This window comes from Somniosus microcephalus, chromosome 17, assembly GCF_052327205.1.
Source record: "Somniosus microcephalus isolate GS21.2 chromosome 17, FLI_Smic_1.0, whole genome shotgun sequence".
NCBI lineage: Eukaryota > Metazoa > Chordata > Chondrichthyes > Squaliformes > Somniosidae > Somniosus > Somniosus microcephalus.
The window spans coordinates 60,076,134-60,092,683 of record NC_141003.1 but is presented as its reverse complement, the minus strand read 5'-3'; the positions used below and the strand labels follow the sequence as shown (position 1 = coordinate 60,092,683).

The following is a 16,550-nucleotide window of genomic DNA, read 5'->3' as shown; positions in this document are numbered from 1 at the left end:
CTGAAGATGCTTGCAAACGCTTTAGCCATGTCTTTTGCACTCGAGTGCTGGGCTCCGCTATCATTGAGAATGGGGATGTTCGTGGAGCCTCCTCTTCCCGTTAGTTGTTTAATGGTCCACCACCATTCACGACTGGATGTGGCAGGACTGCAGAGCTTTGATCTGATCCATTGATTGTGGGATTGCATTTCTCTGTCTATAGAATGCTGCTTTCGCTGTTTTGCATGCATGTAGTCCTGTGTTGCAGCTTCTCCAGTTTGTCATTTTTAGGTACGCCTGGTGCTGCTCCTGGCATGCTCTCCTACACTCCTCATTGAACCAGGGTTCGTCGTCTGATTTGATGGTAATGATATGATGGTGAGGGATATGCTGGGTCATGAGGTTACAGATTGTGGTGGAATACAGTTCTGCTGCTGCTGGCTCACTGAAACTTATAAAATTCTGGCAGGACTGGACAGACTAGATGCAGGGAGGATGTTCCCAATGGTCGGGGAGTCCAGAACCAGGGGTCACAGTCTAAGGATAAGGGGTAGGCCTTTTAGGACAGAAATGAGGAGGAATTACTTCACCCAGAGAGTGGTGAACCTGTGGAATTCTCTACCACAAGGCAGTAGAGGCCAATGCATTAAATATATTCAAGAAGGAGTTGGATATATTTCTTAAGGCTAAAGGGATCAAGGGGTATGGGAGAAAGCAGGGACCGGGTACTGAACTTGGATGATCAGCCATGATCGCATTGAATGGCGGAGCAGGCTCGAGGGAACATATAAGAACATAAGAAATAGGAGCAGGAGTAGGCCAATCAGCCCCTCGAGCCTGCTCTGCCATTCAATAAGATCATGGCTGATCTGAACCTAACGGCCAATCTACTATCACAGAACCATCTCCTGAATCTAACAGAATTAGACACACGAAATAGGAGCAGGATCAGGCTACACGGCCCCTGGGCCCGCTCTGCTACCCACAGGGCCATGTCCGATCCGAACCTAGACTCGTGTCCAAATTCCTGCCCGCTCCCCGTAACCCTTAATTCCCTTTGCTTCTAGGAAACTGTCTATTTCTGTTTTAAATTTATGTAATGATGTAGCTTCTACAGCTTTTTGGGGCAGCATATTCCATGGACCTACCACCCTCTGAGTGAAGTAGTTCCTCCTCATCTCAGTTTTGAAAGAGCAGCCCCTTATTCTAAGACTATGCCCCCTAGTTCTAGTTTCACCCATCATCGGGAACATCTTCCCCGCATCCACCCGATCCAACCCCTTCACAATCTTATATGTTTCAATAAGATCGCCTCTCATTCTTCTGAACTCCAATGAGTAGAGTCCCAATCTACTCAACCTCTCCTCATATGTCCATCCCCTCATCCCCGGGATTAACCGAGTGAACCTTCTTTGTACTGACTCGAGAGCAAGTATGTCTTTTCTTAAGAATGGACACCAAAACTGTATGCAGTATTCCAGGTGCGGTCTCACCAATACCTTGTACAACTGAAGCAATACCTCCCTATTTTTATATTCTATCCCCCTAGCAATGAAAGCCAACATTCCATTGGCCGCCTTAATCACTTGCTACACCTGCATACCAACCTTTTTGAGTTTCGTGCCCCAGGACTCCCAGATCCCTTTGTATTTCAGTACTTTCCAATTTCTTGCCATTAAGATAATAACTTGCTCTACGATTTTTCCTGCCAAAGTGCATAACCTCACACTTTCCAGTATTGTATTCCATCTGCCAAATTTCTGCCCACTTACTTAGCCTGTCTATGTCCCCTTGCAGGTTTTTTATGTCCTCCTCACTCACTACTTTCCCTCCCATCTTAGTATCATCTGCAAACTTTGATATGTTACACTCGGTCCTCCTCCAAATCATTAATATAGATTGTAAAGAGTTGGGGACCCAGCACTGACCCCTGCGGAACACCACTAGTTACTGATTGCCAGTCTGAGAATGAACCATTTATCCTAACTCTCTGCCTTCTGTTGGATAGCCAATCCTCTATCCATGCCAGAATATTACCCCCAATCCCGTGATTTTTTATCTTAAGCAATAATCTTTTGTGTGGCACCTTACCAAATGCCTTTTGGAAGTCTAAATACACTACGTCCACTGGTTCCCCTTTATCCACCCTATACGTTACTTCCTCAAAGAACTCCAGCAAATTTGTCAAACATGACTTCCCCTTCATAAAACCATGCTGACTTTGTTCTATTAAATTATGATTATCCAAATGTCCTGTTACTGTCTCCTTAATAATGGACTCCAAAATTTTACCTACCACAGATGTTAGGCTAACCAGTCTATAGTTTCCAGCCTTCTGTCTACTGCCCTTTTTAAATAAGGGTGTTACATTAGCAGTTTTCCAGTCCGCCGGGACCTTTGCGGAGTCCAGGGAGTTTTGGAAAATTATTACCAATGCATCCACAATCCCTACCGCCACTTCCCTCAAGACCCTAGGATGCAAGCCATCAGGTCCGGGTGATTTATCCGCCTCGAGTCCCATTATTTTACCGAGTACCACTTCCTTAGTGATTTTGATCGTGTTTAGCTTCCCCCCCATAGCCCCCTGTTTGTCCAGTGTTGGGATATTCTTAATGTCTTCTACTGTAAAGACTGATATAAAATATTCATTCAGTGTTTTTGCCATCTCCATATTTCCCACCATTAATTTCCCGGTCTCATCCTCTAAGGGACCAACATTTACTTTAGCCACCCTTTTTCTTTTTATATAACTATAAAAACTCTTACTATCTGCTTTTATATTTTTTGCTAATTTACTTTCATAATCTATCTTCCCTTTCTTAATCAATCTTTTTGTTATTTTTTGCTGTGTTTTAAAGTTTTCCCAATCCTCTATCCTCCCACTAGATTTGGCTACCTTATATGCCCTTGGTTTTTAGTCGAATACTATCCTTAATTTCTTTACTTCGCCACGGATGGCTGTCTTTTCTTTTACACCCTTTTCTTCTCAGTGGAATGTATATTTTTTGGAAGTTGTAAAATAACTCCTTTAAATGTACACCACTGATCATGTATCGTCTTACCCTTTAACCTATTTTCCCAATCCACTCTACTCCATTCCGCTCTCGTACCTTCATAGTCTCCTTTATTCAAGCTTAGCACGCTTGTTTGAGATCCAACCTTCTCACCCTCTGATTGAATATGGAATTCAACCATGTTATGGTCACTCATTCCAAGGGGATCCTTTACTAAGACATTTTTAATTAATCCCGTCTCGTTACACAGGACCAGATCTAAGGTTGCTTGCCCCCTGGTCGGTTCAGTTACATACTGCTCAAGAAACCCATCCCTAATATACTCAATGAACTCATCCTCAAGGCAGCCCTGCCCAATTTGATTTGTCCAATTAATATGATAGTTAAAATCCCCCATAATTATAGATGTTCCCTTATTACAAGCCTCAACTATTTCCTGATTGATACTCCGTCCAACAGAGTTGCAACTGTTCGGAGGCCTATAGACTACACCCACTAGTGTTTTTTTCCCCTTATTATTCCTTACCTCCACCCAAACTGTTTCATTATCCTGATCTTTTGACCCAATATCATTTATCTGTATTACAGTGATTCCTTCCTTTATTAACATAGCCACCCCACCTCCCCTTCCTTCCTGCCTGTCCTTCCTGATCGTTAAATAACCTGGTATGTTTAATTCCCAGGCATTGTCACCCTGCAGCCATGTTTCTGTAATGGCCACAAGATCATACCCATATGTAGTTATTTGTGCCATTAACTCGTCTATTTTGTTACGAATGCTACGTGCATTCAGATAGAGAACTTTCAAATATGTTTTATGACACTTAGTTCCTGCTTTTGCCCTTTTCATTACTTCAACTTTTACTCCATACCTTCTGCCCCTTCCTGACACGCTCTGGTTTTTAATTTCCCCACTGCTACCTAAGTCTATGACCTTCTCTGTTGTCATTTTTATTATTTGCTCTCTAGGAACCTCCCCCCCCCCCCCCCCCCCCCCCTCTGCGCCACTAGTTAGTTTAAAGCCCTCTCTACAGCCCTAGTAATATGATCCGCCAGGACTCTAGTCCCAGCACTGGCCAAGTGAAGCCCGTCCCAACGGAACAGCTCCCTCCTGCCCCAGTACTGGCGCCAGTGTCCCAGGAAGCAAAACCCATTTCTCCCACACCAGTCTTTGAGCCACGCATTTAACTCTCTAATTTTATTTGTCCTAGCCAAATTCGCTCGTGGCTCAGGTAATAATCCAGAGATTATTACCCTTGAGGTTCTGTTTTTTAATTTGACCCCTAGCTGCTCATACCCCTTTAACAGAACCGGCTTCCTAGTCCTATCTACGTCGTTTGTACCAACATGGACCACGACAACTGGATCCACCCCCTCCCACTGCAAGTTTCTTTCCAGCCCAGAGGAGATGTCCTTAACCCTGGCACCGGGTAGGCAACACAGCCTTCGGGACTCTCGCTCTCGGCTGCAGAGAACTCTATCTATCCCCCTAATAATACTATCCCCTACCACTACAACATTTCTATTTACTCCCCCCTCTTGAATGGCCCCCCGTTCCATGGTGCTGTGGCCAGGTTGCTCATCCTCCCTGCAGTCCCTGCTCCTGTCCCCACAGGGAGTAAGAACCTCGAACCTGTTGGTCAAGAGCAAGGGCTGTGGCTCCTCCAGCTCTACCTCCTGGATCCCCGTACCTGCCTCACTGGTAGTCACACCGTCCTGTCCCTGACCATGGGCTACATCTGAATTACTTAGCTTCATAAGTGTGACCACCTCCTGATACACAGAGTCCAGGTACTTCTCCCCTGCCCTGATGTGTCGCAGTGTCTGAAGCTCAGACTCCAGCTCATCAACACGGAGCTGGAGTTCCTGTAGCAGCAGACACTTGTCACAGACGTAATCACCGTGAGCCTCAATGGGGTTCACTGGCTCCCACATCTCGCAACAGTAACGCATCACCTGCTCCATTCTATGTAATTAATTAAATTTTTTATTGTTAGTTATGGACACCCTCTGCCTGATTTTAGATGCTAGTATCCCCTTTAATGAATTGGATTGAAATTAAATCAATCCCTCTAGTTACACCAGTTAAATGGTTTACAACAGTCACTCTGCACCAGAAAGGCCTTATTAACTACAACCCACAGAGTTAAAGTTTGAAAAGAGCACCTAATGCCCCACCTCACACTTACCCAAACTCACAGCACTCTTTGATGACTCGCACTCAGTGCTTGCTCTCACTAGGACTAGACTTTTTATACTGTTTGTTTGTTTGCAGCCAAATGAGTCACCCCTGCTGATTGGTTAGAAAACTGGTTTCCACTGCCTGTTGTGCCAATTTACTCCTACTGCAGTGTAACCTTGTTTTACTCTTCTTAAACCAACAGAATGCCAAATATTTAACTTTTCCCCTTTACTTAAACTGCTTAAGTAATCGTATCAAGAATGATTTAAAGAGAAATAACAATTAAAGAACACTCACACTTACCCAAACTCGCAGCACTCTCTGCTGACTCGCACTAGGACCGAATGGCCTACTCCTGCTCCTATCTTCTATGTTTCTCACAGCGCCTCATGTATGCCCAGTTTTGAGCTGCTAGATCTGTTCTGAATCTATCTCATTTAACACGGCGGTAGTGCCACACAACATGACGGAGGGTGTCCTCAGTGTCAATATGGGTCTTCATCTCCACAAGGACTGCGCGGTGGTCACTCCTGCCAATACTGTCATGGACAGATGCATCTGTGACAGGTAGATTGGTGAGGATGAGGCCAAGTAGGTTTTTCCCCCTCGTGTTGGTTCTCTCCCCACCTGCCACAGGCCCAGTCTGACAACTATGTCCTTCAGGACTCTGCCAACTTGTTCAGTAGTGGTGCTACCAGCCCACTCTTGGTGATGGACATTGAAGTCCCCCACCCAGAGTACATTCTGTGCCCTTGCAACCCTCAGTGCTTCTTCCAAGTGGTGTTAAACATGGAGGAGTACTGATTCATCAGCTGAGGGCATTTGGTAGGTGCTAATGAGCAGGTTTCCTTGCCCATGTTTGACCTGATATCATGACTGTGCCGCCACCCCTGGTGGGTCTGTCCTGCCGATGGGACAGGACATGACACCCAGGGATGGTGTGATGGGACGTTGGCTGAAAGCTATGATTCTGTGAGTTTGATGATGTCAGGCTGTTGCTCTCCCAATTTTGGCACAAAGTCCCCAGATGATAGTGAGGATGACTTTGCAGGATTGACTGCACTGGGTGTGCCTTTGTCGTGTCCAAAGCCGGGTGGTCCGTCCGGTTTTATTCTTATTGTTTCTTGTAGCAGTTTTTTACAACTGAGTGGCTTGCTAAGCCATTTCAGAGAACAGTTAAGAGTCAACCACTGTGGGTCTGGAGGCAAGGACGGCAGATTTCCTTCCCTAAAGGACATTAGTGAACCAGATGGGTTTTTACGACCATCTGGTAGTTTCATGGTACCATAACTGGTACAGATTTATTTAATTAACTGAATTTAAATTCCACAGCTGGTGGGATTTCAACTCGCGTCTCTGGATTATTAGTCCAGGCTTCTGGATTGCTAGTCTAGCAACATAACCACTATGCTACCGTAATTCCTGATTGGTGATTAGTAGGTTTTCCTGCCTATCGTTGAGCAAATCAACACGCTTAATTTAAGAATAGGAGTTATTTCAGCCAATCAATTAGTGTGATGGCCAGTTGGCAGGTGCAGAGCTTTGAAGTGTGATGCATACTTTCCAATATACTACATATGTGAGCTAGATGCAAGATTTTAGTGTATAAATTGGACTTCCCTACATAAGCACCGATTTCTTTGGGATTTGATTTTTTTTTAATTCCAAGGAAGATATGATAAAGGACCTAAAAATGAATCTTTTTATAGTACAGGAAACACTTTTTTATCTGGCACGGACGGGACCGACGTGGTGCCGGTTCATCAAAAATTCCGGATAACCGAAAGCTACAGTATAAAAGATAAAGCAACAAACCCTGTTGCTTAGCAACAGCTTCAGAACAATGGCCACAAGTTGCAAGCGTCTCTGTAGCTTAGCAACAGCTGCAGCCACACCCTTGCACAGCAACAAATGGAGGAAGGCAAGTAATAAAAGTTACCTGAACCTACTCCTGAATTTTGCCGGTTAACCGAGTTTTCCGGTTATTTAGGTGCCGGTAAATCGAAAGTTTCCTGCATGTCAGATCAGTTGAAATCATGCCATGCCTCTTATACATAGAAGTTACAACATTGAGGCAGGCCATTCAGCCCAAGCAGTCGGTATCAGCATTTACCTTCCACGTGAGCAAATAATCCTAGTCACATTTACCCACCCAGTTCCCATATCCCTTTATCCACCTGTCCAATCTAATCTTGAAGGTTAACATAGTTCCTGCTTCACCTACTACCCTGGAAGTGATTTCCATATCCTCTCAACTCTGTATAAAGAATGTTTCTCCTCCTCTGTTCTAAATCTCACATCTGTGGCCACTCATTTTAGACTCTCAAAAGTGAAAAACTGTTGCAAGGAAATCTTTTGTATAAATAATTACTTCCATTTCTTTTCAGGAAACCACAAGTAGAATATTTTGGGTCTGTTAACATTTACTTATTTTTGTGCACTTGAGAGCCAATAACAATGTAGCCATACTTTCTACCTCCTGTGTTTTATCTCTCTGGTCTCTCATAATTTAAAATTAATACCAGTTCCTACATAACGACTATGTAAATTGGTAGGAATTAGATCATAATTCCAAAACACAATTCTTATTTTAATGCCTTGGGTATTACTTTGAGAATAATGGACACCTGGGAGTGATTGCAAGTGAGGTCGCCCATTAAGAAGTTCAGATGTCATCATAAACCATGGGGTAATGATTAAATTACCATCTTGAAATTGGTTCTCTCTTTACTGGCGTGATCTGAAACTCTCAATTCGATTAGAATCAGTAAAATGTATATATTTTTATATTATAACTATGTAGTTGGAGGAAGTTTCACTTCTTCTCCATCCTTCCACCTCCATGAAAGACAGCATGGGAGAAAGCAGATTGATTATCATTCAGGTTAATCACACATTTTTGTGACTGTTGGGGAAGCTTCACACTATATCTAACCTGTACTATATCTGACTTAGAATGTTTGTTATTGACACTGGATGCCAAAGGCTCTATAATCTTGTACAACATCCATAATCAAAAAAGCTTCATTTCCTTTCATTGAGAAAGTAGATTCCACATTCTCTTAAAATTACACTAAAAATTTAAAGAGCTATGGTTATTTTTTTCTGTGGTGTGATGTTGAAGCCACAGTATGTCTTTTGTGCTTCGAGGTTTTTAAAAAAAAAAAAAAAAAAAAATTTGGGTTGTTGTACCAGGTTGAAATATTTTTTCCCTGGAAAAAATATCTATGCAGTTCCAAAAATGTTACTCTGCATTTGCACAGCTGTGGGGCAAATCAGTTCTTGAAGGTTTTAAATAAATTATGCATCAGAATTAGGTTTTACCCAGGGGTTTGCCAAGATACAACTGGCTGTATTTTTGATTGAATGAGCTAATCTATTAACTCCTCCTCTTCTTAGGCAGCCCCTCGGAACCGAGGATGACTTGCTTCCACACTAAAAATTAGGTCTCAGGTGACTGATGAGTCCAATGTGGGACCTACAGTTTCTGTTGCTGCTGGGGTTGTCCATGAGGGTCCTGATGTTCCAGGTCCTGAACTTCATTTTAAAGGGTGGAAGATGCCTGTGCGTGAATTATTTGAATGTGGGGTGGCCGTTGCACACCAGCTACCACACGGGCTTGACAGAGCAAGGTCTTGGTCCAATGGCAAGGGGATCCAAGACGATTGGAGACCAGGCTCTGCTACATCGGCCTAGCGCACACACACACAAGTGTACTCCTACTGTCCTCCCTTCTTCCCGCAGGTCCTCTCTGCCTGGGTTTCATAGGCTGCAGTATGGTCCTCCCTACCCTGCTGCTGGTCCATGCTGCACCTCGACTTATCAATTTGCATAGTAACAGTGTAACAGTTTTAGACAGGAGAAAACCATCCATCCATCTAGCCCTCCTAACCACAGTATTCCTTTGGTCGTAATCTATTAACACACAGTATGCAGAGTACAGTTTTGGAAATAAACAGTCGTTTAAAAATGGTTTGCTAACTCCTAAACGTGGTCACTTGAACAAAATCCTGACAAGAAAATAATATAGTATCATAGAACTTCTAGCTGAAGGAGGCCTTTCGGCCCAGCTTTAGCTGGAGCTATCCAATCCCATTCCCTACTCTTGCTCCTTATTCAGTTCCCTTTTAAATTATGTTGCAATCTCTGCCTGAATAGCTAACCGAATATTTAGCTCCTAGTCTTGTCCAGCCTAAGCCAAATTTCTGTCAAGATTACATCAACATTCTAATTAATACCTCTAATTTCTCTACTTTATTTCTAATGCTTTGCATATTCACATATAAACACTGCAACCCTGACACCTTCATACTCCTCAGTACTCTTTTCCCTTCTATTTTTTTTCTTATCCTTTCCTTCACTATATTAACTTCTCCTATCTGCCTATACCCATCCTTCAGCTTACTTTTCTAGTGTGGTTTACCACTACACTGCACAATACTTATTTTTAGCCCCTTCACCGCGTGCTCTTAAGATTTGCCCTTCACCCACTGGTCTACATACCCTCTCATCGAGGAGACTGCTGGTGGTTGAATTTAGGTAAACCCCACCCTGTCTATGGAGCTTTCCCCCTACCCAAGTACTCGACTTGCTATCTTAGAATTCTGAAGTCCTCCTATATATGTTGACAATCTAATCTGTTTCTCCCTACCTTTGTATAGCGCATGGCACTGGGAGTAATTTTGAGGTTATTCTCCTAACGTCTAACCATAAACCCTCTACGCTGTTGAGAACATAGGAAAGCACAGAACCAGAGAAAACGCAGCAAATTTGGCCAGTTCCAAAAATTGATACCTCCCAATCGCCCACTCCTTCAAATATCTATCCAACTCATCCTTAATTTCTTCCGCTCTATCGACAGCCTCCTGGTTCAGCAGCACTGCTTACATAAAGTAGTTAAGTCATTAAATCTAAGCTGTCTGTGTACGTTCCCTCTTCTAAGCTTGAGATTGTGTCCCCTGGTTCTGCAGTTTGTGGCAATCTGAAACATATTATTGGAGTATAATTTACCTATTTCCCTTAAGAATCTTGATTAATATCTCCCTGTGCCTTCTCTTTTTCCAGACTAAAAAATCTCAGGCTCAGCAATCTCTCCTCGTAGCTCAAATACCTTAAGCAAGGTATCAATTTAGTTGTCCTTTTCCCCACTGCCTTCAATGCCTGGATATCCCTGCTGCAATATGGGAACCATAATTGTACAATGGGATTGGGACTGACTCAATTGCTCTGCAGAGGGGCGGCATGGACTCGATGGGCTGAATGGCCTCCTTCTGTGCCGTTATGACTGACTCTATGAATGCCTTGTACATACTCATTATCAGCTCCTTGGATTTGTGCTGTATCTCTCTACATCCCAAGGTCTTTCCTCTTATGTCTTAATACCGTAGAGTAAAAGGCAGTTTTGACAGAAGAGAGGGAGACCTGGTAGAACTTTATGTTGGTAAGCCAAATCTGGCTTTGGGTAGCAAAGCCAGTTGTGTGCCAGGTATGTTCAAGCCTTACCAGGAGTAATGGCAGAGACAGATGACAGTGCAGGTTTTGCTATGGATGAGGGCATTAAAAGCAGTGGTGAGGGAGTTGTTGAGCATAAGTATGTATCATGGTGGATGTAGGGCAAAATGCTAGACAGTTGAGATTTTGAGAATGTGGTTGTAGGTAACTTGGGGGAGAGTTTTCTTTCCAGGGGTGAATGCGGAAGGGTGTGGGATTGAAGAAGACCAGGGGGATCTGGATAGTGAGGGATGCAAGAAAGTGGTCAGTGATAAAGACCATAGGAGATGATGAGGTCAAGGGAGTGGCCATGAATGTGGGTAGGAGAGTTTTTATGGAGGGAGAGATTTAGACAAGACGGGGGGCAGTGAATTCGTGGAAATCGGGAAGTTGCTGTCAGAGTTGCCCTGCTCTTCCTGAAGCTTCGCCATAACAGTATCGCGCTTGGAGACTCTGCATTCAAAAACATGGAAGGGCATGAAGTTACTATACTTTTTTTATTCGTTCATGGGATGTGGGTGTCGCTGGTAAGGCCAGCAGTTATTGCCCATCCATAATTGCCCTCGAAGGTGGTGGTGGTGAGCCGTCTTCTTGAACCGCTGCAGTCCGTGCCGCAACGTTTTGTTCTTATTGTTTTTCGTAGTGGTTTGTTACAATTGAATGCTATTTCAGAGGGCAGTTACATACAGGTCAACCACATTGCTGTGGGTCTGGAGTCACGTATAGACTAGACTGGGTAAAGACGACAGATTTCCTTCCCTGAGGGACATTGGAGAAACAGATGGGTTTTTACGACAATCTGGTAGTTTCATGGTCACTTGCGTGATGAGTGCAGCTCCAACAACACTCGAAGCTCGACACCATCCAGGACAAAGCAACCTGCTTGATTGGCACTCCATCCACCACCTTAAACATTCACTCCCTCCACCACCGGTGCACTGTGGCTGCAGTGTGTACCATCTACAAGATACACTGCAGCAACTCGCCAAGGCTTGTTCGGCAGCACCTCCCAAACCCATGACCTCTACCACCGAGAAAGACAAAGGCAGCAGGCACATGGGAACACCGTCACCTGCAAGTTCCCCTCCAAGTTACACATCGTTCTTTCATCGTCGCTGTGTCAAAATCCTGGAACTCCCTCCTTAACCGCACTGTGGGAGTACCTTCACCCAAGGACTGCAGTGGTCCAAGAAGGCAGCTCACCACCACCTGCTCGAGGGCAATAAGTAATGGACAATAAATGCTGGCCTTGCCAGCGGCACCCACATCCCAGGAATGAATAAAACAAAAAGTAAGTTGTGGATCATCCACACCCTCATCAAATATAAAGTTGAAACAAAGCCTAATAAACCTGAATACACTTAACAATCTTCCAACTTCCCGTTTGAAAATTTGTTAGCGCAGAATCTCGTAATTTATGAAGGGAGTATAAAAAAAATCACACACGGATATCCCTTATTGGCCCAGAATTTGCGGTCAGCGGCGAAGTGACGGCACTTGGCAGCTTTCTTCGAGGTGAGTGACAACAAAGATCCAGCGATCTCTGTGGTGCCGTTTTCAGCTCTTCTGACCTTTGTATCTGGCGCCAAAATCAAGCGAATCTCCAGCATCCAGCAACTGTGATGTCATCAAGCTGGCTAAGCAGCCAATCACAACAGCAAACCAGGAAGTAAAATGTGCAGATTCTAATTTTGCTTTTTATAAATTTTAGAGTGAAATGAAGATTGGGATATACCCATTGGTTAAGGTACAATCTGAAATGTCAAACTTATTTAAAAATTATTTAAATTATTATATGTAATTCTTAATCATATTAATGGGAACATTTGACTCTCCACAAATATAAAATTAGTTTTTCAGGGTCAGAACGGTGGATCAGTCAATGTGCCGTTAAAAACCCAGTTACACCTCTTTCAACAAGGCTTCACTTTTTCGAGGGGTGGGAGGGGATGTTTAACAGCGGTATTCCAGCGTAACGGGAAGTTTTCGCCCTTCAGTGTGATTTCAATTGATTGCCGGCTCTGGGGAATTCCACAGCACAACTAGTTCACAGTTCACAATGAAACGGTTGTTGCAGTCCTATATAACAAACACCTTGTGTACCTAATTTTTAAGCAGGAACTTGCTAAATGGCTTCTGTTGTGCATTTTAAACTGCTGCTTTTTGCCAGGAGAAAGTCATTAGAGAACAAGGGTCATTGAATTTGCCATATACCAAGTCTTGGACTACCTTGATCTACTGGATCCATGTAAAGCTAATACTTTGCAAAATCTTCATACTTTAGTTAACATATAGTACTGATTGGTTGGTTGAATATTTCTTTGAAGGAAGACTTGCCTTCTGGTAGAATTAATTTAGTTGAAGATATTAATTTGTGAAAAATCTATCCTGCTCACCTATTTGAGGATGCTATTTTGGTATTCTAGAAGCAAACCGAGCAAGTGAAATGAAGAAAACGAGCTGGTGTACCTTGTCTTTATTGTGATATTTGTTCATTGTAGTTAATTATTGAACTTTTGGCAAGTTTCGCCTCTCTTGTCTCCAGTAGTACTCCTGGAAAGGCAATGCTTTTGCCACGTTCTGATGTCCTTCCTGTGCAGTGCAGGGAATCAGTGTCCAGAGTTGGGGTACATCCACTTCTGTGATCATGTTAACAAAAATGTATGAGACCACCTTTACTCTGCACTGATCCTGGGGTTTATCTGTGTGGTATGTGGAGGGGTTTGTATTTGAAAAATGAAAACTAAGGGATACCAGATATTAATTTTTAAAGAATTCTCAAGAAAATACAAGAATGTGTTCAGTCTCATTTTGCACTTTTATTCTCCAAAAAAAATACACATTCATTAAAAGTCAGTTGAGTCAACTATTCATCTAAACTCTTGTTACTGATTAAACGTGCAAGATTGTCAGTGGTCGGTAAAATGTTTTGTTCTGAGACTTATCTTAAAACTGCTGCTCTCCAGGCATATGATGTGAAGCCACGTGCTTCTAAGAAAAACCATGATAGTTATACAACAAAACCGATAACTTTGTTTTATTCACGAGCAGTACTGTACTTATCTGGGTTATGGATATGTGTTTTGGTAAAATACTCTCTTGCTTTCAGCTCTAGATTTTGTGTCTTCAGGTTCACTGCTGCAATTACACTTTTGGACTACACCATACCTGCACTCTACCTTTTAGGAAAAATAATTGTCTTTCCAGTGGATTGTTATTTTTTCCTTGCTTGTCTTTCAGGTGGCTACCATGCTGTGAAAATAGGGGACCTGTTCAATGCACGGTACCATGTAATTAGGAAGCTGGGATGGGGACATTTCTCAACAGTATGGCTGTGCTGGGACATCCAGTAAGTGTTTGAACATTTTTTTATATAAATGTTAGATATTCAGTTAATTAGAAACTTCATAGTAGTCAATAGTTTTCATAATTGCAGTTAAAATTAACTTTCTCCCCTCTTCCACTCCCTTTTCACACTAGTTCCTTGACCATCCAAGTTCACCAGCTCTGCATTTCTTTTTCCCTTTCTTCAGACATTGTTCCCACCCACTGTCGTCATACCCCTCCTTATGAACTATAATACCCTCTATTCTTGCCATCTGTGCTTTTTCTATAAGTTCATTGAGCGCATTGTTACCACTGAAGTATGTGCTTGCTTCACACCAAACCTACAGAATGGAGACTGCTCTGGTTAAAGTCACCTATGACATCCTATGTGACTGCAGCCACGACTCAAAATCCCTTGTCCTCCTTGATACCTACTCTCAACACACTTGATTACTTTCATTTTCATTTGCCCTCTCTCTGCCATGGTCCACCACTGTTGTGCTCTTCTGTGATTCCACTCCTAATTGTCACAGAATGAATTGACACCTCCTCAAACATATTTTCTTTCCATGCCTGAATAATTACCTCTAGTGTGGCCCATTATTTCATCCTTGGTCCCCTCTTGCTCATCACTACATGCCATAATTGTCTGCAAGCACAGAGTCAGCTTCCATATGTATGCCAGTGATACCCAATTCCATCCTCTGCCATCACCATTAACTTCAGAGCTGTTGCTATCTGAATGCCTGTCCGATATCAAATCTCAAACTATGCAGGCTGTGTCATTTCCTGCAGAATCTCACGGGCATCATACCCTGCCAGGTGCCAGCTTTGGATCAGTGATAGCACTCTTGCCTCTGAGTCCGACGGTCATGGGTTCAAGCCCCACTCCAGAAACTTGAGCACGTAATATAAGCTGACATTTCAGTGCTGCACTTTGAGATGCTGCTTTTCGGATGAGCTATTAAATCATGTTCACAGCCGCTCTCTCGTGGTTGTACAAGATCGCATGGCATTTTTCACTGAAGAGCAGGGGAGTCCTCAGTGTCCTGGCTAACATTTATCCATCAACCAGCACCACCAAAAACAGGGCATCTCATTGCTGTTTGTGGGACCTTGTGCTGCACTTCAAAAGTACTTCATTAGCTGTGAAGCAATTTAGGACATCCTGAGGTCGTGAAAGGCGCAAAATAAATGCAAGTTCTTTTTTTCTCTCGGTGTAGCTCCACTTGTTTTGTAAGCACCAGGACGTCAACTTCAAGATCCTTGTCTTTGTTTTCAAATCCTTCCATGGCATCTTGCACACGATTTTGGAAATCTTCTCCAGCTGTGCATTTAACTGACTCTGGATTATAGTTCCATATACTCCCTCTGCTCCACCAATGGAAGTCGATCCATCAGCCATTATGTTGCTTCCCTCCATAATTCTCATTCAAAACCAATTTGCCTTGATACTTATCTGCCTAACTTCGAATGCCACTTAAAAGCTTATTTCTTCAACTGTGCCATTGATCTTTATTTCCTCCACCTCTCCCTCAATACTTTACTTTCCACTCGGTCTCTACTTCTCTTCTTTCCCCACCCCCCCCAAGCCCCAAGTAGTTATTTTATGGGATTAATATTATATAAATTAAAGTTGTTGCTCCTTTCATTTCAATTTGACTTTTGCAGTAAGAATTGTCTATTCCTGTGATTGTCCTTCTAATTTTTGCTCTTTTTTTTCTCTGACTATAGTGTATTCAAACAATACATGTTAAGGTTGTGAATAGTATATATGAAGTATTTAACTCACCAAACACAAAACACATCTCTCTATTGCTTTTTGAAGTTGATGAATAATTTAACAGAACATTTTGCTAAACACCTTGGTTTCCATGAGAGAGCAGATTATTTATCTTTCATATCCCATGGGTAAGTTTAGCAATCTAATAGGGAAATGAATCACAAGGACTCCTTGCCTTTTAGTCACTCTTCATTTCTTTCTCTTGTCATTGACATGCACACTGCTTCAACAATTGAGGGAAAATGTGCATTTGTATTTGACACAGACGTTATGGATAGCCCTCATCTAGCAAACATATCCTTTAATTTCATCAAAGGCTACCACCCAGCTGAAACTGGAAATCAAAAAAAAAAGTTCTCCTCTTCCTGCAACTCAGATTATTGTCCAGATTTATGGTTGTGTGGAACTTGGGATATATTTTGAAGGTAACTTTCAAATATGGTTTGCCATCTATCGGGTATACTGGGGAAGTATTGGAAGCAGAGTACTGTAGAGCTTTATACATTTTGAGGTGTATAAACTCTTGTATTTACAAATCTTAAATATGTCATTTCATAGTTAATTAGGATTCCATTATTTGACTTGGATGAATATTTGTTTTATAAGGGATCGAAATCTATATGGTTAAGTGCAGACCTAAATAAACAAATACAAAGCAAGATACTGCGGATGCTAGAAATCTGAAATAAAAACAGAAAATGCTGGAAATACTCAGCAGGTCAGACAGCATCTATGGCGAGAGAAAGAGAGTTAACGTTTCAGGTCGATGACCTTT

At 42.6% G+C, this 16,550-nt stretch overlaps 1 protein-coding gene across 12 annotated transcripts in view; it reads left to right on the top strand.

Annotated features, from left to right (window-relative positions):
- The window catches only part of LOC147105758 (SRSF protein kinase 2-like), a 259,621-nt gene that overhangs the window by 149,453 nt on the left and 93,618 nt on the right, over positions 1 to 16,550 (top strand). For all 12 annotated transcript variants that reach the window (XR_015081581.1, XM_086010468.1, XM_086010476.1 and 9 more), the window contains one exon: positions 13,906 to 14,014. Coding sequence is in view for 11 of the 12 variants with exons in the window: in XM_086010468.1 (XP_085866594.1) it covers positions 13,906 to 14,014 (109 nt within the window). In the remaining variant the exon portion in view is untranslated. The remainder of the gene's footprint in view (positions 1 to 13,905; positions 14,015 to 16,550) is intronic.